The 25759-nt window shown below is 37.1% G+C and overlaps 1 protein-coding gene across 3 annotated transcripts in view; it reads left to right on the forward strand.

Moving 5' to 3' along the window:
• Positions 1 to 25759, forward strand: part of LOC117414872 (CCR4-NOT transcription complex subunit 4-like) — a 53701-nt gene that overhangs the window by 7547 nt on the left and 20395 nt on the right. For all 3 annotated transcript variants that reach the window (XM_034024704.3, XM_034024705.3, XM_059026936.1), the window contains exons 2-11: positions 4998 to 5231; positions 7251 to 7448; positions 7799 to 7885; positions 12644 to 12745; positions 14578 to 14703; positions 16823 to 16947; positions 20264 to 20467; positions 22740 to 22797; positions 23309 to 23564; positions 24076 to 24561. In XM_034024704.3, the coding sequence (XP_033880595.1) occupies positions 5058 to 5231; positions 7251 to 7448; positions 7799 to 7885; positions 12644 to 12745; positions 14578 to 14703; positions 16823 to 16947; positions 20264 to 20467; positions 22740 to 22797; positions 23309 to 23564; positions 24076 to 24561 (1816 nt within the window). In that variant the 5' untranslated portion in view covers positions 4998 to 5057. The remainder of the gene's footprint in view (positions 1 to 4997; positions 5232 to 7250; positions 7449 to 7798; positions 7886 to 12643; positions 12746 to 14577; positions 14704 to 16822; positions 16948 to 20263; positions 20468 to 22739; positions 22798 to 23308; positions 23565 to 24075; positions 24562 to 25759) is intronic.

The following is a 25759-nucleotide window of genomic DNA, read 5'->3' on the forward strand; positions in this document are numbered from 1 at the left end:
CATTGATTAGCCCTAATGTCCAGCTATGGTAGCCAGGGTTGGTCGATTTAAATCACTTGATTTAAAAAAAAAAAAAAAAAAAAAAAAAAAATCATTGATTTAAATCATTTTTTCATTTACTACCTATTTTATATAGTTTCTCAAGGAAAAGACCTGAAAAGTGTGTTTTAAAAACCTTTTATTAACACAAACATCTTAAACTCTTACTGTCTATAAACTAAAACTCTTAGGGTTGTATTCTGATCACAGAGCAAATGCGAGTGCAAGCATGAACGGCGCTTGCCCCCGATTCTGTGACGCATAAATGGAGTGAAGACTGAAAAAAAAATACTGCACTGAATACTGTCTTGGAATGGCAAATCATTATTCTCAGGTCATCTCAATTGACTGCAAACCAATTCCCTTTGTACTGCACACTAAAATCAGTCTTGGGTGTCTGTGTTGCTTTCATGGTTCTCCCCTCAGTATTTGATTTCTAACTTGACTATAAAGTCTGGCAGTCATATTTATTTCCTGGTTGATAATCTCAGGCCACTGGAATAATTTCTGTCACTGCTATTCGATACAGGCTCACGATTTCACTCTACTGCCAGCCATCCACTGAATGTACAGTATAAAGTTAAGGGAGGGATTGAAAGGGTCATCTTTCTCTATAGAGTGTGAATGAAGGATACAGCCCACCCCCTGGTAAGAGTATTTATAGCAAGGGCTGCTCTGTAAGCAGCCCCCCCCCCACCTCTCAGTACTCTTTCTTGAGTCAGCAACATTGCCTGTCCTCACCAGGAATCCAAAACCGGGTATCCAGAGATAGGAGAGCAAAGTGAGATGGCCCACTGTGGCACAGCTTATCCATGGAAAAGAAGTGACTAGTTCTCTTTGTAAGGGAATGGCTGTAGTAAGTTTGTGGCAACACAGTTTCAATCTCCTAAATCTGTCCTCTGTTTTGTATACTATGAGGTACTTAAACCAAACTTGATACATACAATGCACCCTATCATATCTTATTGTGAGAATGTTAAAGCCAGAGGACTTGCCTACTATTCTGTAAACTTGATGAAAAGGTCAAATGTTTCTCACAGTCCTTGTATATTACCTAATTACCTGTTTGACAATGACCTCCGCAACCTAGTTTATGAGATACTGAGTGTGAAGGTTGGTATTCCATCCACCAGTCCATAAATGCCTGGGTATCTATTAGGGGTGTAAAACGTTTAGAGTTTAAACGTTAGTAAAGTGTCAAACGTTTTTAATTTTAATTGTTTAAACTTTGTCAAAAATGTGCAGGTGAAATATTAACAACAAGAGGGTGTCTGCAAATAACGGCTACTCAGTTTTTTTTAGTTTTTTTATTTTATTACTTCCTACCTTGTCACGTGGCATCATTGTCATTGGATATTCACCTCCCAATGTCCAGCATGCTTTTGGTCACGTGACTAATCTGTTTTTACTGAAGCCTGATCTAGCGTGGAGGAGGTGGGGACCAGACATGCAAGCGAAATGTTAGGAAATGCGATAAAATTCGGGCAGAAAACATAACACGGTTGATTTATTGAGACAATCGCAAATGACATGCAACCAATTTCAATTGTGGAGGATATCGGATTCAACTTTAATGTCTTTTGTTGAGCCAGATTACAGAAGGCTGTGTTGCTCTTATCTCTTATATACAGTAAGTAGGATAAGTTAGCGATTTGGATTTTAGCACTGTTTGAATAATTAGACTGCATAACAACATTTCTGTAATAATGCAATTAATGCTCGCCCTCTAATCAAAACAGACTATTACACTGTGTAACAATTTTTTTTTTTTTTTTGTTCCTGGGTAGTAAGTGTTATTTCCTAATTGCTTATGCCTCAAAAGTATAGAAAATGGCTATTATTCCCCACAAACTTTGCTTTTGTGACCAGGACAGCGATATTTTGAAATTTACCTATTTTCCAGAACATTCCAGATAGATTCAGTGCTGAGTAAACTTGGAGTAACGTCTAGAACTTTCTAGAACTTTCCAGTAATATAAATAGTAGTATAAATACAGGGGCCTTAAGCCCACCAGTTCAGTTTAGTTCCAGCTGCCTAAGTGGATACATATCTGCATTTTTCTGAGATGGCATCAAGGTCATAGGAGACTTCAAAATGGTGGCAATCCTGATGGGTCTCCAAGGCGGTTTTACCAAGTTTCCCTGCTATCTTTGCCTTTGGGACAGCAGGGACACCAAGGCGCACTACCACAGGCGGGACTGGCCACAGCGGACCAAGTTCTCTGTGGGGAGGAACAACGTCAAGTGGGAGCCACTGGTGGACCCCCGGAAGGTGCTGATGCCACCACTGCACATCAAATTGGGCCTTATGAAACAATTTGTCAGAGCTCTAGATAAGGAGGCGGCAGCCTTCAAGTACCTTCAAGACTTCTTCCCTAAGCTGTCTGAGGCAAAGGTCAAAGCCGGTGTCTTCGTCGGACCACAGATAAAGAAGATCCTGGAGTGCAATGAATTCCCCAAGAAGCTCACTAGTAAGGAGAAAGCGGCTTGGAACAGCTTTGTCGCAGTGGTTCGGGGCTTCCTGGGCAATCACAAGGCCGAAAACTATGTGGAGCTGGTTGAGACTCTGGTGAAGAACTACGGCACAATGGGCTGTAGGATGTCCCTCAAAGTCCATATCCTTGATGCTCATCTTGATCAATTCAAGGAGAACATGGGAGCGTACTCGGAGGAGCAAGACGAGCGCTTCCACCAGGATATACTGGACTTTGAACGCCGCTACCAAGGACAGTATAACGAGAACATGATGGGAGACTACATTTGGGGGCTGATTCGTGAAAGTGATTTACAGTATAATCGTAAATCTCGAAAAACTACTCGCTTCTAAATCTTCTGTAGTCATTTTTGTATTAGTTTAGTATAAATACATGTTAATTTGGATTCATATGTTGTTTTTTCTGACGAAAAGACACAAATTCGCCCGTTTTCTCATTGGAAATAGGTAAATTTCAAAATATCGCTGTCCTGGTCACAAAAGCAAAGTTTGTGGGGAATAATAGCCATTTTCTATACTTTTGAGGCATAAGCAATTAGGAAATAACACTTACTACCCAGGAATAAAAATTGTGTTACATAGTGTTATTGTACCGCCGATGCTGTTAAATAAATGTTTTTATACATTTATTTATATACAGGGCTTAACACTGTAACACTTGAAATGTATTTGCTTACAATTGTAAGTCGCCCTGGATAAGGGCATCTGCTAATAAATAAATAATAATAATAATAATAATTTAGTTATTTTTTCCTGTCAAACATCTGGGCTTTTAAATAGGCCAAACTTAATTTTTCATTACAAGCAGGAAGTACAAACGAGATCACCAGATGTTAATAAGCGACTAATCATTATTAAAGCTATAATGAAACAAAGCGTTTTGCTGGACACATTATTGCAATTGTTATGATGAGTAACTATGTTTAAATTAATAAAGATGAGTCACTTCGGCATTTAAACGAAAAAGTAAGACTTACAATTTAAACCAATTTTACTATTAACACGTTTCAGTTGTGATTGAGATACACAAATGGATTAACAGGTATCAGTTGCATTTAAGGAGAGTAGAAAAGCCAGTGTAAAATATGTATGTATTTATAGACATATATGTGCTAATTTATAGAAAGCTATTTATTTTTAAATGGTCAGATCCCTTGCAGGTAACGCTTCCCCCAAGATGGCCAACTTACGTTTTTCTCCTGCTGTTGAGACCGCACATCGAGGGGGACGCATACTACCCCCCTTACACAGCGTCTTTTCAAAATGTTTTTATTTTAAAGTTTAAACGTTTATTAAATTAAACAGAATCTAGCACCCCTAGTATTTATCACATTACAGTTCATGTTTTGTTTTTTCTGCCCACCATATTGTATAACTATAGCGTACTGTAGTAATTAATCTCAGCATACAAGAAGTTATTTACATTTTTTCCTAAGATTAAACATTCATCATGGTGCTCTGATTTAAGGTTTGATATTTATGTAGCTATAATAATAATAAAAATAATTAGGCAGTCGTTGTACACAAGAACAACTTTAATATGCATTAGTAGAAGCATAACTGTACAGCAATTTTTCGGTTCATCACTGAATAAAACTGCAACGCCTTGTTGCTGGTTTGTTTGTGTTTGTGGTTGTTAAGCCTGTTGCTAAGCAAATGACGCATATTACATAATGCACAAAATTGATGATTGGTCAGTAGCAATGTCTTTGCACACTGCCCGCCTTCTGAAAGCCGTTTTCATTATGTAGAAAGAGAGTAGTTAATAATTTACATTATTAAAATATGTTGCCAAAACCCATGTTTTATTGGTTTAAAAAATAAAAGCTGAATCTTCTAAATATGTCTTAAGGGGTGTTTTTTCGGTTATCGTTTAAAACCGAAAACTTGAAGCCCTAATCATAAATAAACCTGCAAAGTAAGCTTCCCTTGCTGTCACCAAGTTTTTACGTGTAATGTATTAACTTCTGGCTGCAATAAATAAAACTTATTGGTGGGATGTAAGGTTTTTCAGCTAATTTACAGTGAAAGTATATTCATGTTTGTTTCAGTACTATTTGCAGTACTTTCATGCAACATACTGCAGCAGCCATGGTGTAAGAAATGCACTTGACAAATGCCCTTTTTATGACATAATCATTTAGCTTCTGAGTTTTACTTAATTAGCAAAGTTCCCACTCTCTTGCTTTAACCTATTGACAGCACTGCCTGTCATATCTCCAGTCTAACCACTAGTTCACTGTACACAACCTTTTATTCACCTAGGTTCAGTGGCCCTGATTTCAATGTTTGCAGGTTGAGAGGTAGGTCTCTTCATTTTGGAGACTGGTTTCCTTGATTCAAATGCTGGTAGGTGGAGGTGTGTGGATGACACTGATGCACATCCACACTTTCACCACCACCCTCACAAAGGGGAGCTTTCACTGGCTCCCACAATGTTATGTGTCTCTCTCTGTCCTTTTAGCCCAGCATTCAGCTCTGCTCTGATCTCCTGTGTTTGGAAATCTGAAAGCCGTGTCCCACCATGTCGCACAGCCCTGAGGTGAAGGAGGACCCTGTGGAGTGCCCGCTCTGTATGGAGCCCCTAGAGATCGACGACATCAACTTCTTCCCCTGCACCTGCGGCTACCAGATCTGCCGTTTCTGCTGGCACCGCATCCGCACAGATGAGAACGGGCTCTGCCCAGCCTGTAGAAAGGTATGCGAGCCCCCAAGAGACAGCCCCCAACAAATATATATATATTTAAAAAAAGACCCTTTTAATAGGGTTTTCAAGTCAAGCTCAGGCAATCTGAGTTATCCGAGATCAAACTTAGTGTCCATTTGGATCTTTGGGAACACTAATGTTTAAACATACAATATACTTTAAGTGGTTAAAAAAATTGGTTTATAAACCTGGGTAAAGCAAAAATTAAACATAAAACTTTATTTACTAGTTTGATGTATAAAGATAATGTTTTTCAGCTTTGTTTAGGGTGAATGTATTGTTTTATACATAACAGTCCTTGAAAATATTGATGGATAAAGCTGTGCAGCAAACCAATATATTTTTTTATTATTGTTGGGACAAGTATCAGACTATCCGAACAAAAAAAAAATATATATATTGCAAAAGAAATATCTGGTATAGAGATTAACTATTTGTTAAGTGCAATGTAATAACTGAGTAAATATTGTTGTTTTTTAATTGTACCATACAACGCCTCCTTTTCCATATTTATTTTAAGTGTTTATTCAAGTTAAAAATTTGGGATTTTAAAAGTTCATTTTGTAAATAAAAAAAATATTATATTCAATAACATTTCTTTCCCAATTTGTATGGGAAAATATGGATGGGAGGGGTATTTGGAATGGACAGAGATATAGGCCATGATATTAAAAGCAGTAAAAGCTGGTGGATTTCAAAGGTAACGAAACATTTAGGCTATAATATTTTGCTATAGGCTGTAGTGTTTTTTCAATTAATGAAAACAACTAAAATGAAAATGGCCAAAAACCCCCAAAATTACTATTTTCCTTAACAAAATAGTAATAGAAACTGGAAAATGTTTAAAAACTAAAATTAATTTGTATTAATAACGTTTCAAAAAAATAAATAGCACAGCCTGCTCTGTGGCACGGTTATTAATGAGTCTTGATCGAACATGTGACTAAACTCACAGCTCCCTCATAGTGATAACGGGTCTTGGTATGATTTCACCCTGATATGTGCAGTTAAAAATGTCTGCAAAATCAACAAGCGGCAGGTGAAAAAAATGCTCTGTCTCGGAGCATTTTGTGTATTCAATTAAAAGCTCAAACCGCATGTGCAAAATAATTAAGGAAGACGGTACAGTATGTGGCCGAGTTAGGCCAATACTTCTGTATAGCACCTGCCTCTCAGGCATATGTGGAGCACATTTTTTCTCTTTGTGGGGATTAGACTGTGAGGCAGAGAAACAGAGCAGGATCTACCCTTAAAACCAGGGTCTTTTTGACACTGAACCACAATCTTTTGAAGTTCACTTACAATAACTGGCATTGTTGACCAAATCACATGGGTGGATGTGTTTGCACTGTTTAAAAAAAAAAAAAAAGTGAATACTTTTTTGTATGCATTATGCAGCAACTTATCGTGAACCTAAAAGGGTCTTAAAATGAAGAGATGAAAACTGAAATATATATTTTTGAATTTAGTAAACTAAAACTAAATAATTTAAAACTAAATAAACAAAATAATAATCTTACCAACTAAATAAAAACTGAAACTGAATTGAAATGCTGAAACTGAGAAAACACTATTTGCATTAAAACACATTTGTTCATGCCTAGATATAAAACTTTTTTTTTTTGTTAATCCTAAAGATTTATTTACTTTTGATGTTTGAGGACTTTTGAGAAATCTATGAATTTTTCAATAAAAATTGTTAAACTGAAAATAAAGGGCCTACAAGTATTTTTTTTTTTTAATTAGTAAAGTTGTGAAGTGAACTTGTACAGCATGTGTATTTTATACTGCAGTATATCTAACAAAAGAAAAAAAAAGACTTTGTGTACCAATATTTTATGCCCACCCAGTATATCTGGTCTACAAAGTACAGTTTGTGGCAGGTAACAACTGATCAGATTCTTGTCTGTGTGAGAGTTTTATTAGATGTGGCTAGGGTGTTAACAGAAGATCTCCAGTAGCCTGTATGTACTCTGTAACCTACCCTCCCTCCCTCCCTGTTCCCTGCAGCCTTACCCCGAAGACCCGGCAGTGTACAAACCCCTTTCACAGGAGGAGCTGCAGAGGATAAAGAACGAGAAGAAACAGAAGCAGAACGAGCGCAAACAGAAGATCTCAGAGAACCGGAAGCACCTCGCCAGCGTGAGGGTGGTGCAGAGGAACCTGGTCTTTGTGGTGGGGCTGTCGCAACGGCTTGCCGACCCAGAGGTTAGGAGAACCACCTTCACTGGTTACTGCAATTCAGCAGTCCCATAAAATCTACTTGTTCCGCACAGTCTTATATGAAAAGGAGTAGGGCTTCCATGTTTACAATACAGAAGGTACAATTCCTGTAAATATTACAAAGAAATGTATCTTACATGTGCATTACATTTTTAAATGGTATTTTTTCTAAGCTACTAATGAAAACAATTTGCTGATCACTCCCTGCATTTGCTGCACTTTTGGCTCGTGGCCCACATTCTACTTCAAGAGGTCACTTGAAGATTGCGTGGTTATTTTTTATTGTTTGTTTTTTCACTTTCTTTTAAATCTCATATGCATTCCTCCTGCTGCAGGTTTTAAAACGGCCAGAATATTTTGGGAAGTTTGGGAAAATACACAAAGTAGTCATCAATAACAGCACGTCGTATGCAGGTTCACAGGTAAGGGGACAAGCTTACTAAGAAGTGGCAGATTTTTATTGTAAGATTTTATTAGCATTTAAGCAACCACAGGTGGACAGCTGTAGTTGGAATGGGTGTTATGGTTCACCTTCTCTTGAAAAAGTGTCTCTGTAAATCAGTCATGCCTGAAATTGCTATGATCGCATCAGACCTGGTAAATCTTAATGGTATAATTACAATTACAGCTACAATTACGCAGATGTGCCAAGTTTCAACTACAATTACAGTTCTATTTTAATATTGCAATTAAGTATGCATTATACGATTGTATAAGTGAGAACCAAAATGGTCTCCTTGGTTTGCTAAGGAAAAGCAACTGTTTTATAAAAGAGTAAAGGCTTGGACTTTAACTGAGTTAGGAAACTATTTCAAGCACTGTTTAAAGCACTATAACTTTTAGGATAGGCCTAGGTAGACCTACAAAATAAGTATCTAAGAGTAAAAACAACAACAAAAAAAATGGATTTACAATTCAAAATGTTGTCTGTCTTTCTTTTAAAAATTATTTTGTTTAATTTCCAAAACCTCTAAACTTTAAGGATAAACACATTCGAACATACTTCAACACACTAACATCAGGGGTGTGCAATTTTTGAAAAATACTTCTTGTCCAAGGGACAAAATGCTAGAAAAATCTACTTGTCCCCTACCCGTCGCACAAAATACACACAAAAAAGTAGAATATAACGTGTAGGATTTTGGTTTTATTTAACAGTGAACACAATCAATCACAATTTGTGATTAACAGGGGCAGATCTAGCCTTATAGCTTGACTGGTTCACTAAATTCTTCAAGATACACAAAAGGTACCCTGTGACCTCACCTCAACAAATTTATAACATACTTTAAGGAAATGTTCCTTTCCATGCAGTTTGAAACACGTTTGCAAGTACAGTAGATGCCGGTTATTAGCAACCCTGAAAAAGACAACTTTCGGTTATTAACAGCATTTTCCCAGGAACCAATCCCGTCCCATAGACTTTAATGTTAATGGAATTCTGATATTAGCAACTGCACATCGTTTATTGACAACTTTATTACTAGTTGCCAGTGCTACAGAGCGCACTTGCATGATTTATGCAGCATTCATGCAGCTTTTATAACACACTGACTTCGCAACTGCGTATTTCTGGTGGACTGAGGCAGAATCGTGGCTTTGAAACTGGCTATAAAGCTGCGTACAAAATTGAGATGGAATTACAGCAGGAGGTGGTACATTGTAAAAAGCAACTTCTGATGTACAGGTGTTTTAGTTTATTGCATCACAGATACAAAATCAACTATTACTGCTGCTTTGTGGAATACTGATTTTTTCTTGACGTTCTTCCAGTTTTGTAACTGCTGAACCCCAGATTTTTTAAGGACTTGTGTATAACCTGTCAAGTTAAGTTTCTGCTTTTTTTTTTTTTTTTACTGTTCTACCAAAATGCATGCAATATTTACATCAAATTCTGCAAAGACAAAATATATTTTCTTTTGTTTGTCTATGATATACTAATTTATTTTTTAACCGTGTTCAATATTTTAGTTATTTTTCCTCCTCTAACATCTTGTCCCATGATAGCTAACTGTGATCCTAGTTTCATACCCTGTTTTTTTTTTGGGGGGGGGGGGGGGGGGCAACATTCTTTCCCTGCTCTACTATCACTGAAAAATGAATATATAAACACATTGCCATGAGATTTACACTGTATTTTATTTTAAAATAATAAACTATTGTACAGATAATCTCATATATAAGCAGTGTGGAGTAGTGGTTAGGGCTCTGGACTCCAGACCGGAGGGTCATGGGTTCAGTCCCCAGTGGGGGACACTGCTGTTGTACCCTTGAGCAGGGTACTTTACCTAAAATTGCTCCAGTAAAAACCCAACTGTATAAATGGGTAATTGTATGTAAAAAATAATGTGTAAAAAAATAATGTGATATCTTGTAACAATTGTAAGTCGCCCTGGATAAGGACGTCTGCTAATAAATAAATAATAATAATAATAATAATAATTTCATTTCTATCATAAAACATAGTTGTCAATCTTCATGTTTTAATTGTTTCACAAATCGATGGATTGTGCATGTCCAATAAATAAGGCTACGATTTTGGTATGGTAATTTTTAGTACATTTCACGGACAAGGTGCGGCAAAAAAACAAGAAATCACAGAGTTCACCAAATAGTGTAGTTTTAGCTACATCAACATACACAAGAGCTTTTAAATAGTACAGCAAAACCAGTAATTTAAAGACTATTGCTTTTGACTACAGACAAGTTAAAATGTTACTTTAGAGTACAAAACTTACAGTACATACTTCAGACTCAGACATCATTTCTAGTTGGAGTTAAGGGTTTCAGTCCCTTTGCAAAAAATCGGAATTGCGCAATCTACAATTTTGCGACGTGCGTCTTCTTTGGAAAGGCATACAGAGTTAACAGATCGTCAAACCTTTCACATTCTAAACTACCTAAAATATCTCTCACTGTCACATACCCGCATCTCTCTAAATAATGTTTTAAATTCTCCCTTTCAGGTTCTTTGTTGGTTGAGAGGATAGATGTACCAACGACATCGCTTTAATTTTTTTTTTTTATCCTCTTGTACAGAGGTACAAACTCAGCACATCTACTTAAATGTAAATGTATCCAATTTCGCAAATACAATCTGTATTTAAAGTATGAACAACAGCTGCGACCGCTTTGCGCAGTCAAAAGGGCTGCGACACGATGCGTGCCGTACAGCAAATAGTGAAGCTGCACAGCTAGCTGTCTGTGCCTGATGAATCACATTCATCTGCAACAGAAGTACTGTATGAACCAGGATTGAATAGTTTTCCACGATTCTGAAACAAACTGCATGTTGAAAGAAAACCTCTGTAGTTGGGAAACTTCTGCTTTCTGATGCATTTGTTCTTCTGTCTTTACAGAAAACAGCTCACTCACAATTTTTGCATTTTAGCTGTCACCGATTTACATGCTTGCTCGTTCAGCTATCTCATTCGCTGACCTATAGCTACACTTAAATGCTGCGTATATAAACAGATACTCACAGATCTGTATTTTCAGTACATGACATACTGCATTTTTTGACGGAAATAAAGGAAGCACCTAATCAAAAGTGTTTTTACATCCATTTCCAAGATTTCACTGACTTTTTTTCAAATTCACAATTTTCACGATTTCCGTGACCTCCATGACAAAATCGTAGCCTTACCAATAAATAACTAATATCGCTTCTGTTCAAATCTAGTAAAAAAATTAATAATAATAATATATATAATTATGTGTGTATGTGTATATATATATATATATATATATATATATATATATATATATATATATATATATATATATATATATATATATATAGCGTTTAAATCTATAAATATGTAAATATGATAAATGGCAAACGGGCTAGCAACACTAAAATCGAAAGAAAAGAAATCTACATTTTTTGCAAGGGAAAGTTTGTCTTTAAATGCTTCTAAACAGTAAACTTCAGGTTATCCCAACAAGTACACGCTTGACCACAAATTTCTAATCTGCTAAAACCTTTAGCGACTACAGTGTTTTTAATTTTTTCTTTTTTTTTTTTTACTAGTTTGCTGCATTTAAATGTCATGTTCATGTATTAAGAAAGCAGTATCACTTATTTGTTAATTTACAAAAAACATAAAAAAAATATCTTAAGTTTAAAGATTAGTCTGTGCCTTGCCAGAGGCTGTAAGGGCAACCATTTCTTGGTTGCTTTGTAATCAGTAGAAGATCTACTTTTTCCCACAGCTAGCCAATCAGAAGTGATAGGGGTGGGACATAAACACTTTTTAAAATGTTTGTGTAGGTGCTAGACTTCCGCAATTCATTTTTCAGAAATTTGCGTGGCTCTCTAAAAATATACCTGGTGTTTTTCTAGCAACAGAACGAACATAGGAAAAATAAATAAATACAAACTATTTGTCCAACGGGCAAAGTATAACAGTAAAACTTGTTGTCCCGGACGTCAGGCAATATGAATTGCACACCCCTGAACATAATTTAAGTTTGTAACCAATCAGAAACCCATATAAAATACAACATGGAATTCAAAAGGATTATGAAAAACTAATATTACGCTCATGTAGAAGTCGTATACTGAGGCTAAACACTATATTTGACTGTATACAAAACACTACAAGATGATGATGTTGTTGCATGTTACATAATTTTATATGGCTGGAACAGACCACCCCACATTATGCTACAGTAAAAACCTGCTTAATCAGGAGATCTAACGAGATAATTTTAAGTTCATAATCAAACCAGCTGTTCACTGTGCACTTGGTTTTTTGCCTATTTGCTGTTACATTCATTAAAAGGATTTAGTTGGTGAAACATATTACAATGACATAGTAATTCTGAATGAACATTTCTTTTTGCAGCTTTAAGGCCATTGCATACCACATTTATTCCAATGCTGTCATTTCTAACAGGCGTACAATCAGATAAAATTAAACTAATTTGAATTACAAACTCACCATTTCACTATTGTTAAACAATTAGAGATGTGCAGGTTTGCTAAAGTAATATTTGTTGTACGATAAATGTGGCTAAAGAAACAGATCTTGTGCGCAATGGCCTTTAGATAAGTCCCATTTAAATGTATTAAGTTTTTTCAACATAAAAGGGTTAGAGCACTGAAGAGCTGTAATTGTATTTGTATTGAAAAGGTACATGCCTGATTTAATTCTGTCTCTGACTTTGATCCATAGGGTCCCAGTGCCAGTGCGTATGTTACCTATATTCGATCTGAAGATGCCCTCAGGGCTATACAATGTGTCAACAATGTAGTAGTAGATGGTAGAACACTTAAGGTGAGTAGTGCAGTTTATGAACAGCCACAGTAAGCAAATATTTAGTGCATTTTGTAAAACTTAATAGAAAGCTTATGTTTTTGGCTTTCGTTCAAAGCATTACATGCTTTATTACAAGTATTAATCCTGCTGTGGCCCAAACTTTTAGGTTGAAGTTTTTTGGTGTAAAGTTAAGTTTAAACAAAGTGGGAGTTGTGAATCTGGAATGTAATTTTAAATGCAACTTGGAAAAAGCACCAATTCATCTTTTGAAGACAAAGTTGCCGGTAAGTTTCCTCTTGTAGGGGGTTGATACCTTGACATGTGAGACTTCAGTTCATTTCGGAAGTTGGTTGTGTTTGGGGACCCGGTTTTTGTAAATCATTTTTACCATATTTTCGCAAATGCCTGTTGCTTTGGATAGTACAAGAAGCAATGGTACCTTAAACAAGTGCTCCCGGGTATTCCAGCCTTGTTTTTTTTTTTTTTTGGGGGGGGGGGGGAAGGACTCTCTCTCTCTCTCTCTATATATATATATATATATATATATATATATATATATATATATATATATATATATATATATATACAGTGTGTATATATATATATACACACACACAGACGTGCTCAAATTTGTTGGTACCCCTCCACAAAAAACAAAGAATGCACAATTTTCTCTGAAATAACTTGAAACTGACAAAAGTAATTGGCATCCGCCATTGTTTATTCCATATTTAATAGAAATCAGACTTTGCTTTTGATTTTTTATTCAACATAATATTGTAAATAAGAAAACAAATGAAAATGGCATGGACAAAAATGATGGGACCGCTAACCTAATATTTTGTTGCACAACCTTTAGAGGCAATCACTGCAATCAAACATTTTCTGTAGCTCTCAATGAGACTTCTGCACCTGTTAACAGGTAGCTTGGCCCACTCTTCCTGAGAAAACTGCTCCAGCTGTCTCAGGTTTGATGGGTGCCTTCTCCAGACTGCAAGTTTCAGCTCTTTCCATAGATGTTCGATAGGATTCAGATCAGGACTCATAGAAGGCCACTTCAGAATAGTCCAATGTTTTGTTCTTATCCATTCTTGGGTGCTTTTAGCTGTGTGTTTTGGGTCATTATCCTGTTGGAGGACCCATGACCTGCGACTGAGACAGAGCTTTCTGACACTGGGCAGTACGTTTTGCTCCAGAATGCCTTGATCCTCTTGCGGCCGCGCCCAGGGAGGTTGGCTACAGTTCCATGGACCTTAAACTTCTTAATAATATTTGCAACTGTTGTCACAGGAACATCAAGCTGCTTGGAGATGGTCTTGTATCCTTTACCTTTACCATGCTCGTCTATTATTTTCTTTCTGTTCTCCTCAGACAACTCTCTCCTTTGCTTTCTCTGGTCCATGTTCAGTGTGGTGCACACAATGATACCAAACAGCACAATGACTACTTTTCTCCATTTAAATAGGCTGAATGACTGATTACAAGATTGGAGACATGTGTGATACTAATTAAAGAAACTAATTAGTTTGAAATATCGCTATAATCCAATTATTTATTATCTTTTCTAATGGGTAGCAACAAATGTGTCCAGGCCATTTTAGAATATCTTTGTAGAATAAGCAATAATTCATCTCTTTTCACAGGTTATTTGCTTTATTCTATGACATACCAAAGGCATGCAAGTATACATGATAAAATAGCTTTTAATTTCATCACTTTTCAGGAGGAATGAAGCATTATTTCAATGAGCTGTAAGGGTACCAACAAATTTGAGCATGTCTGTATATATATATTTATTTAATGACTTGATGCATGTGTCTTGTTGACCTTTGTTGTTTTCTGTCCTGCAGGCTTCTTTAGGTACAACTAAATACTGCAGCTACTTTCTAAAAAGCATGCAGTGCCCTAAACCAGACTGCATGTATCTTCATGAGCTGGGCGATGAAGCAGCCAGTTTCACTAAAGAGGAGATGCAGGTAAAAGATACGTCATGCTCTTCTTTTTATCTTGTACAATCTGTTTCCTAATAGGAATATTCTGTATAGAGCTTGAGTGAATGGTTGTTTTATCAGGATGTCCCTCACATCGCCGACTGATTTTAGTTTGTTGACTTCAGACTTCAGATCTAAAAGACTGATAGACAGCTTGCAGTAGGCGCTTCTTTAGTCAGTGATTCCATGTGCAATACTGCAGAAATTGCTCATCTCAAAAGGGAAGACTAGGGCTTATTATGAACTTAGTTTTAATTTCCAAAGGAATGAATCATTGGGTTATGGTCATATATCCAGTATGCATGATGACCTAACACTTCAATTAGAATATTGTGGCAGGTGTTTTGAATTTTATGTACTACTATTACTATTTGTCAAGATATTACAATAACATTTTGCAACAAAAGGTATAATAAATTTAAAAAAAAAAACTTTGAGGTGCTCCCGAGTGGCACATCCAGTAAAGGCGCTCCACGTGGAGTGCAGGATGTGCCCTGTAGTCTGGACATTGTGAGTTCGAGTCCAGGCAGTTCCTTTGCCGACCGAGGACGGGAGCTTCCAGGGGGCGGCGCTCAACTGGCCGAGTGCCGCCCGGGGGGAGGGAGGGTTAGGTCGGCCAGGGTGTCCTCAGTTCACCGTGCACCAGCGACCTCTGTAGTCTAGCCGGGCGCCTGCGGGCTTGCCTGTAAGATGCCCGAGAGCTGCGTTGTCCTCCGATGCTGTAGCTCTTGGGTGGCTGCATGGCGAGTCCGCAGTGTGAAAAAAGTGGTCAGCTGACGGCACACGCTTCGGAGGACAGCGTGTGTTCGTCTTCGCCCTCCCGAGTCAGCGCAGGGGTGGTAGCGGTAAGCTGAGTCTAAATAATAATGGGCCATTCCAAATTGGGAGAAAATGATAAAAATAATTGGCAACGACTAAATTAAAAAATTAAAAAAAAAATCTTTGTAGCACTTTGAGACCCAGTGTTTCTAACCTTCCCCCTAAAGCATCCATGTCTGCCACTATAAAACAGTTTTTCTAGTAGTGTTAAGGGAAACCAGTCATAAAAATGCCTTGATCCTTCTCATCTCTGAACAAGCGATCAAGTCTCACACTTCTTGAAATCCAGAAATAATTACAAATACAGAACCAAAAACAAAACACAACCTTGATAAAGATCAAAACATTGTTTTTGTAATTACACTGATTTGACAAAGAATATGGTTTGATCTCATCTTAACATGAATTGATTCAAGTATTTGTTTTACTTTCTTTAAGCTTTATGCATTGAGTTTATAACGGATACTGTTGGTTCTGTATATGTTTGCTAGTTTGGAAATATGTTAATGTTGGACAGATATATTGGAAATACTAAATCTTGTTAGCTGCGATACTCAGCGTTTAATTCTATGGGTAAGAAGATTTTTTTGTCCTGTTTTTCTATTTATCCAGGACACAGTGGGGTGCCCCCTATTTTACTGCATTTAATCCTGTACTTCAGAGTACTGTAATCTGCCAAGTGTTTAATCTGTAGTATTTTGTATTTAATCATATCCTGATGTAACTATCACTGACACTGTTATCTGCTGTATTATTGAATTGTATTTTGTCACACTTGTACTTGCTTGAACCAAGTCATTGTATTTATCTTGCTCTTAATTGTATTATTACTTGTACTGTGATACTTGAAATGTATTTGCTTACGATTGTAAGTCGCCCTGGATAAGGGCGTCTGCTAAGAAATAAATAATAATAATAATAATAATAATAATAATAATAATATTAATAATAATAATAATAATAATAACATGCCTGTTCTTTTCTTAGAGTGCCATGGGATCTTGAATGTCCACATTACAGTAGACATAAAGCACAGTCCCTAAGCGCTGTGCTGGGGTAAGGCCTGAACCCTAGCCAACAAAATCACCAACAATTGATTTTATGTGAAGGCCACCCCCAACTTTGCTTAGTTTGTGATAGTTGACGAGATCCAACAACATACTGATTTAGTCTCTTATTTTTAGATTCCCTGTACAATTTTAGACACTGGTTCAGCAAGGATTCTGCTCAGATTTCCCTGTAGTGAGTGATGGGCCTTTCTAACACTCTTTCTCTCTCTCTCTAGGCTGGTAAGCATCAGGAATACGAACAAAAGCTGCTGCAAGAGCTCTATAAGTTGAACCCCAATTTCTTACAACCTTCTGTAGGGGGAGGGGAGAAGTCGAAGGGCAAAGCCAGTGCACTGCAGAGGTATTTATTCCCCAAAGCTGCAAAAACAGTTTTTAGAGAACTGTATTCTAGTAAAACATATACTTGTAACTGCAGTCAGTTGGAAACTGCAAAAAAATCTGCTGCTTCTTGATTAACTATCTTTTTTAAAATTTTAAAATACGTAATAGAAATAGGACTCCAACATCATGGTTGATTTATTTGCTGAGTCTTGCATCGTACAAAATGCTCCATCAGCAACAATGCCAAACCAGCTGAAGTGGAGGGGATTGAGGGGCTTTGTCAGTAAATTAATAATAATAATAATAATAATAATAATAATAATAATAATAATAATAATAATAAAGGTTTATTTATATAGCACAATTCATGTACAATACAATTCAAAGCGCTTTACATACAGAAAAAAATAAAAAAATACAAAAATACAATAATAAACAGTAAGAAAAGAGCACAGTTATTAAAAACAGAAGTAACAATAAAACTCAGAATAAAACATAAAAATGTTATGGAAAAGCTATATTAAAGGTATGTTTTTAATCGAGATTTGAAGATTGTTATTGAAGGTGAATCTCTGATAAAAGGGGGCATTAAAACAAAAAGCAGCCTCTCCCATCCTTTTACCATTCACCCTTGGAATACATAAAAGGCCAGCATTTGCAGATCTCAGTGTGTGTTCAGGTTGATAAGGGATTAGCATATAATTTAGATATTGTGGAGATAGTCCATTCAGTGCTTTAAAAACTAGTAATAGAATTTTTAAATCAATTCTGTAATGCACAGGAAGTCAATGCAATGATGCCAACACAGGCATAATGTGAGCCCTTTTTTTGTTCTAGTTAGCAGTCTAGCAGCAGCATTTTGCACTAGCTGTAGGCGTCATATAGCATGACTTGTAAGTCCAGAGAATAAAGCGTTACAGTAATCTAACCTAGAAAAAGTAAAAGCATGTACTAATTTCTTTGCATCATCCAAGGACAAGAATGATCTAACTTTCACAATGTTTCTTAAATGATAGAAGGACACTCTAGTAATGTCTTTTATATGTGGTTCAAAGGAAAGTGCAGAATCAAAAATAACCCCCAGGTTTTTCACTTCAGATTTTACAATTGATTTTAGCATACCTAGATCAATGTTTGTCGAGTCCATCTGTTGATTAGAGCCTAAAAGTAAGACTTCTGTCTTATCGGAATTTAACTGTAAGAAATTCTGAGACATCCAGCTTCTAATATCGGCTAGACATTTGAAAAGGACATTGATAGCTGTTGTGTCACCTGGTTTAACAGATATATAAATCTGTGTCTCATCTGCATAGCTGTGGAAATTCACCCCATGTTTACGAATAACCTCCCCGGGAGGCAGCATGTATAAAGAAAATAATGTGGGACTGTCACAAAGACGGCCGGAGTGGGTGGCGTCAGACCAGATGCAGGAAATAAATAAACAGAGAGATGGGGTTTTGGTAAAGCTGAGCGCGTGATTGCGCTCAGCATTTAATAACGGAACAGAAAATAAAAGGTTTGCAACAACAAAAACACAGGACACGGCACTTCACGCCAAAATAAAGAGACAAACAAAACGTACTAAACACTTAACAAACGGTGCACGGAGAGACAAACAAACACGGTGAGTATAAACACTTATATTTACGATCTTATTTTGCAATTTAGTTTCTCCTTCTCTCTCTCCCGTTCTCCACTCTCGAACACCCAACCCCGACTGACAGAAATGTGCATCTATATATACTGTTGTGCTGGGATTCAATTACTGATTAATTATTCACTTGAATCCCAGCACATGAATTAATTCTGTGCAACCCCGTGCTCACATATTACATTTAACCAGCACGTGAAGTGATTTGTGCCCTCCTCGTGCCTAAATACAAATCTACACTTTTAAATACACGTGAAACACAGACCCGTTTATATCCCGTGTACCAATGACTATACACCAACATTAACACACGCAACATACAACACATAACACACAAATGCACACAGGGGCGGGGCGCATTGCCACAGGGACCAAGAATGGAGCCCTGCGGAACACCACATGTAATATTAACTAGTCCAGATGTAGATTCTCCTAAGGCAACAAAATACTGTCTTCATTAAATAGGATATGAACCAGTTTAGGACACTACCAGAAAGGCCCACCCATTCTCTAAGACGATTAATTAAAATCTTGTGATCCACAGTATCAAAAGCAGCACTCAGATCTAAAAGGATCAGTACAGATAAACACATAGAATCTGTACTTATACGTAGATCATTTACCACTTTGACAAGTGCAGTCTCAGTGCTATGGTTAGCGCGAAATCCGTTGAAATTTTTCGAAGATGTTATTATTGCCAAGGAAACTATTGATTTGTTTAAAAACTACTTTTTCAAGAACCTTTGCTAAAAAAGGAAGGTTTGAAATAGGTCTAAAATTACTTAGAACTGAACTATCCAGATTCGTTTTCTTAAGTAAAGGTTTCACTAAGGCTGTTTTTAAAGAAGGAAATCTTCCTGATGACAAAGTGCTATTAACTATATCAAGGACATCATTGGACAGCTTACTAAACACCTCCTTCAAGAGACTGGTTGGTATAGGATCCAAAAGACACGTAGAAGATTTAATGTGCATAACTATTTTATTTAAGTCTTGTAAGTTTAATCAGAGAAATAAAAGTTTCCGGTACTCGGGTATTCTTCACGATGGGTACTCGGTTCCAGATTTTCTAACCGTGCCAACCTCTTTTTTATATATATATATATAACGTATTTTATTTATTTTTATATATATATATATATATATATATATATATATATATATATATATATATATATATATATATATATATATGGGGCAGCAGTGTGGAGTAGTGGTTAGGGCTCTGGACTCTTGACCAGAGGGTTGTGGGTTCAATCCCCAGTGGGGGACACTGCTGTTGTACCCTTGAGCAAGGTACTTTACCTAGATTGCTCCAGTAAAAACCCAACTGTATAAATAGTAATTGTATGTAAAAATAATGTGATACCTGTATAATGTGAAATAATGTATAATGTGATATCTTGTAACAATTGTAAGTCGCCCTGGATAAGGGCGTCTGCTAAGAAATAAATAATATATATATATATATATATATATATATATAGGTCGAGTTAAGTGTGGTTTCTCAATATGAGCAGCCATTAACTTGGCAGGGTTATTTCTGCATATGAAAATTCAAATTTTAAGAGTGGTGATATGTAGTTAGTCACAAAAATCATTTGTGTCCATCGAGATACATAGTAACATATTTCTTCTCTCTCTTTCTCTCTCCTCCTTTTCTCTCTCTCCCCCTCCATGACAGGCCCAATAGTAATAACAAAGACGCCTGGCCATCATTACAGAGCTCTAGTAAAGCAGCAAACGGTCTGCTGAACGAACACCGGAAAACACCCCCTCTCCTCGATAATGGTTCTGATCAAGAACACATGACGCCAGATGGGCCAGACTCAGAGTTGGGGCAAATAGCAACCATTTCCCCCTTCACAACGCCTTGCGACCCTTCAAGGTACAAAAACCCAACGAGGTCAACCAGCCCGCATGGACAGTTTCTGACTACTGTTACAAAGTTGAAATGCAGTTGGCATTTTGTGTTTCAGGGCAGGGATACAAAAAAAAATAAAGGAACAGCCCTAACAATATTGTTGTATGTTAGAAGGTGCTTGAATGAAGTCTTTACATTTACATGCATATCTTTTGATGTTGGTTATATTTAAGTGCATATATTGGACTTGAAGTTTCTGTTTGGTAAATGTAAAGTTTAGAACAGCAGTTAAAGACGTGACCTAGAAATTGAGAGAACTAATGATTTAAAAAATATATGTATATATATATATAGATTGATTGTTTTTGATTTACTTATTAATACCCAATTCGTATATCTGCTCTTCCCTGGGAAAAACAGTATTGAAAAAGTTATGCACATACTGACAGCTTGGTAAATTTCACTTTGGTGTGAACAGCTGGATACATCTGGCTCTTAATGGAATGTGTTTTAATTTGATCCTGATCACTGTTGATTGTGCGTCATGGATATGGAATATGGAAGTTGAAAGTTGTCATGCCAGGGCATACTTGTAAATGACATGCACTGTATATCACAAAGGTTTTTAGCTTGGTAATTGCATTTAATACACATACTGTAAACACAGTGTTCCGCATTTTTGTTTTTTATATTTCGGAGTTTATTTTACATCTATTAAAATAGGGATAAAATCGGTAATAAATTTTTTTTTTTGAAACATCGGTAAAAATCGGGGGGAAAAAATCTCAGTATATACACTTTACATGTGGAATATGATGCGTGGCAGTTCTGGTTTCTGAATAAGTTTAATGTCCCTGGCATGTATGATGAAGCAGAATCTGTGCAAGTTATTATTATTATTATTATTATTTATTTATTAGCAGACGCCCTTATCCAGGGCGACTTACAATTGTTACAAGATATCACATTATTTTTACATACAATTACCCATTTATACAATTGTGTTTTTACTGGAGCAATCTAGGTAAAAGTACCTTGCTCAAGGGTACAGCAGCAGTGTCCCCCACCTGGGATTGAACCCACGACCCTCTGGTCAAGAGTCCAGAGCCCTAACCACTACTCTGCACTGCTGCCCTAAGTTGAGGCCCCATTTTCCCATGTTAGCTGGTACTTTGCAAACATTTGGGCAATCGCTGTGCTGACGGAAATGGTATCTACAGGAGGTGTGAACATGACATCAGCACAAAAAAAAAAACAGGTTTATTCGCCTTGAAATCATAAAAATAAAAGAAAATTGACAGAACTGGGTGGTGCAAGCCACCGGGAGATATGTCAAAAATTACATTGGACATTTACATCAATGCGTTCCATAAGTTTGCCAAAGCATCACCATTTTCTGTCAAATATTTACGATTAAGATTGGCAGTGTTTGAGCTGATGGATAGTACCATCCCACAAAGTCACCAATACATACCTCTCTGCAGTCTGCAATAAACAGTGGCTGTCCTGCAGTGCTCTGTGCTCTGACAAACTCATTAACACAGTCATTCTGAGCTCTCTTTTTATTAAAGCATGTGTAAAAGCTTCTTAAACTGATTGCGTGTCTCTCTGTTCACTTTATTGTTTTAGTTTAATGTGTCGCTTATTTTTCTGTATGTTCTTTTATTGTCAGTGCGAACAACCTCAATGCAGCAGTATTTGCAACGCTATGCATCCTCTGCCTCTTCTGACCCACTTCTGCTATTTTTGCTTTTTGTATACTTCGAAACATTTGTTTTCTTTTGAATATATTCATAAACTGATTTACGTTTTCTCCCCATTCCTCATCCACTAAAAATATTATATTTTCGTGTAAGTATTTCAATTTAGTTTTTGGTCAAGCAAGTACTTACCACACCCAGCAATTGCCACAATAATCAGACTTTGATTGGCCAACATAATCAGGTGGTAATGTGTTTGTGAAATGACAGAGAACCACGTTTGAACGTTATTTGATCCTCTGACATCTAGGATACAGTTTGGAGCTGCTTATTACAATGTCAGAGTGAAAATAAAACAGCATTTTAATCAGACACTGATTTCTCATTCCTCCACAGCTAAACTGGAAAAGACCAACTGGTGCATGTTACAGAAAAATACAATAAAAATAAATGACAAAGTAGAATGTTGCTTGAAAGCTTACCTAGTCCCATTAAAGTTTTATACCTTAGCCCCCGAAGACTGCCACTCCACATTTAAATGTATAATATATTACTTTTTAGCTGTAATACCACAAACTTTTTTTTTCTTCCCCCAGCCCAATTGACAAACCTCCAGAATCCATCAGTTTAGGCAACGGTGAAAGTTTACAACAGGTAAGCAAACAACAAAAAAAAGTTTAAATTTAATATTGAATGCTTTGAATGAACTCTTATCATACAGCATAATCCAACTTCAAGCACTGCTGCAGAATTTGTCGGATGTAGTTAATTAGATTAACACAAATGGCTGGTTTCACAGATGCAGATTAGTACTAGTCCTGGACTACCCAATATTAATTTAGGTAAGGTAAACCAAGATTAGTGCTAATCAGGGTCTGTGAAACCAGCCATTAGTCTGTTTAGTTTGGTACCTTTTTGGATCAGCCCAGGGAAATTGCAAACTTACAGGAATCAAATAATAGTTAGAGATTAATAGTAGCTAATTGGCCTTCTAATGTTTGCTTAGTAATGTATGTACAGTGTCATATGTATTTTTCATTTAAAAAAACAAATGGATACATGGCTGCTTTCAATGATTTACAAACAAATGATCAATTAAGCAAAACAGTGGACCCTTACATTTCAGTGGATCTATGTGTATTAAAAATCTACTTTGAAATTTCAGATCCCCAGCTATGACTCGCCATCGCCACCTCCTGGTCTCTTAAAACCCAGTCTGGTGATTCCCATTAGCGCATCCAATCACAGTGCACGGTCTCCGTTTGAGGGGGCTGCGGCAGAGTCACAGTCCCTTTTCTCAGACAACAGTAACTTTCGACACCCCAACCCCATCCCCAGCGGCCTGGCCCCCTTCCCTAGCTCTCCACAGAACAACACAGACTGGCCCACGGCACCGGAACCACAGAGCCTCTTCACATCAGGTAGGCACGCCCTTCTCTGAACTGCAGAGCCATTCCATGAAGATGTAACATTAGTTTCACTGAGTCACTGAATGCTATCAGACTAATCGCAAGCACAGGATTTTGTTTTATGGCTATGGATCTGTCATAAAATTATTTTAAACATCAAATAGTCTTTGGCTTGGCAGTAGCATGATATTAATGATAAAATGTACCATATCCAAGTTAAAACATATTTCTGTGTTCTCTTGCCAGACTTATCCCAGGTTTATGGAGATTTATTTAGACAATGTCATGTGTTTTGTATGGCTTTTTTTGGCTTATAAGTATAGTCTGAAAAAATGTTTGTTTTTAAATTGTGAAAATATAAAGCATGAATCAGTCCCTCATAGGGATATAGAGAAAGTGTACACAAGTATGTCTAGAGAATTATACATCGAGGGAATTGCTTATTTTTACCAGAAGTTATTGAGAGTATCAGAATCTGGTTTCTCATCTAACCCCTCTACTTCTATCTCCCCCCCCCCCGTAGAAACTATACCAGTATCATCCTCTACAGACTGGCAAGCAGCTTTTGGTTTTGGTTCCTCGAAACATCAAGAGGACGACCTCGGGTTTGACCCCTTTGACATCACCCGCAAGGCACTGGCGGACCTTATCGAGAAGGAACTGTCTGTCCAGGACCAGTCGCCTCTCTCCCCAGGCTCCTTACACAATTCTCTGCACGGCCCCTCAGTCAATGGGCCGGGAGCTGGCTTCATGCATAGCATCGCCACACCTTCTAACGCCAACTTTCCGAACTCAGTACTGCCTCAGCGGTTCCCTCAGTTCCAGCACAGGGCGGTCTACAACTCATTCAGCTTCCCTGGCCAGCCCGCCCGCTACCCCTGGATGGGGGTCCCACGCAATAATATCATGCACTTGAACCACACAGCAAACCCCACCTCAAATAGTCATTTCTTGGACTTGAGTTTACTACCACAGCACAGTCCGGGCTTAGGAGGGATCTCAATCACAGGTAAGAACCTTGACTGGTGTTAAATACATTCCTTTTTATTTTTATGGGTTGGACAAAAAAAGAGAAACGCCTGCAATATCTAGAACATATGTGTCAATAGGCTACCCCTCACATTAATTTGTTATGCCAGTGGTATCCCTGACATGTGTTATGTAAAAATCAATGTTGCATCCACAAGGCTGTTTCAAGTAGATTTGGGTAACAATGGGCAAATCTGGCAGACTTTGATAGAGGGCTGATGGCTGTTGGTTGGCAGTTGGCAGTCCTTATTTAAAGACAGTAATATACTGTTGATTCTTGATTAACAAAAGTGATGACCCTATGAGCCATTCCGGAGAGCAGAACACAACTGATTTTTATGTCTAGCTTTCCTAAATTAATTTCAAGCATTTATCCTTAAGGACTGGTTGCATTCCCCTCTAAAACATCTTGAACACATTGCAGACCTGTTGAATCAGGGATAGTTTTGGCTGCCCTACTACACATAGTGAATTGGCAGACTGCTGTTTCTGTTTGCTTGTCCAACCTCTATGTGAAATCTATTCATCCACTACAAGCATTATGATTTCAGAAATCCAGTTATAAGGTGAAATGTTTATGGCTCCCTTTTGCTCAATGACATTCTACTAGCACTTTCATTCTTATTATAGGCAGAACACTAATAACACAATCTTGTAACAAATACGATCTTATGAAGGGGGAATTACCTACCATATTGCCTCATATATATATTCACTGCCAGAATAAAAGAAAAAAGATTGTATTATATTATTTCTTTAAGAATTATTTAAACCGAAAAGCCTGAACGAGGTCCACCCTAAAAGGTTTAGCCAATAACTTAATTGCTGAAGATAAACGTTTATTTTAGTATGCAGGGGTGATAAAAGCACCATGAATTTGCTGGCATCTGATTATTTTAGTGGATTTCCATGCCCCAGAAATTGACTATTTACTTTTCTTTATCTTATTCCCCCACACAATCCATTATTATCATTATTATCCTATTGGACACTCCATTTAGATGAATTAAAAGGACCTTCCGTTTTTGACTAGTGTTGCTATTTATGGCTCCTGCTATTCGGCCTAGTTAAGTTTCTCTTCACAGTGAAAAAGACAGGATACATTTATTTCAGGTAGCACTATTGTTTAAGCACTCAAAGGCGGAAAGCACACTTGTCACACGAACACGTTTTGTCAA

The sequence above is a fragment of the Acipenser ruthenus genome, chromosome 7 (genome assembly GCF_902713425.1).
Source record: "Acipenser ruthenus chromosome 7, fAciRut3.2 maternal haplotype, whole genome shotgun sequence".
In the NCBI taxonomy this organism is placed as follows: Eukaryota; Metazoa; Chordata; class Actinopteri; order Acipenseriformes; family Acipenseridae; genus Acipenser; species Acipenser ruthenus.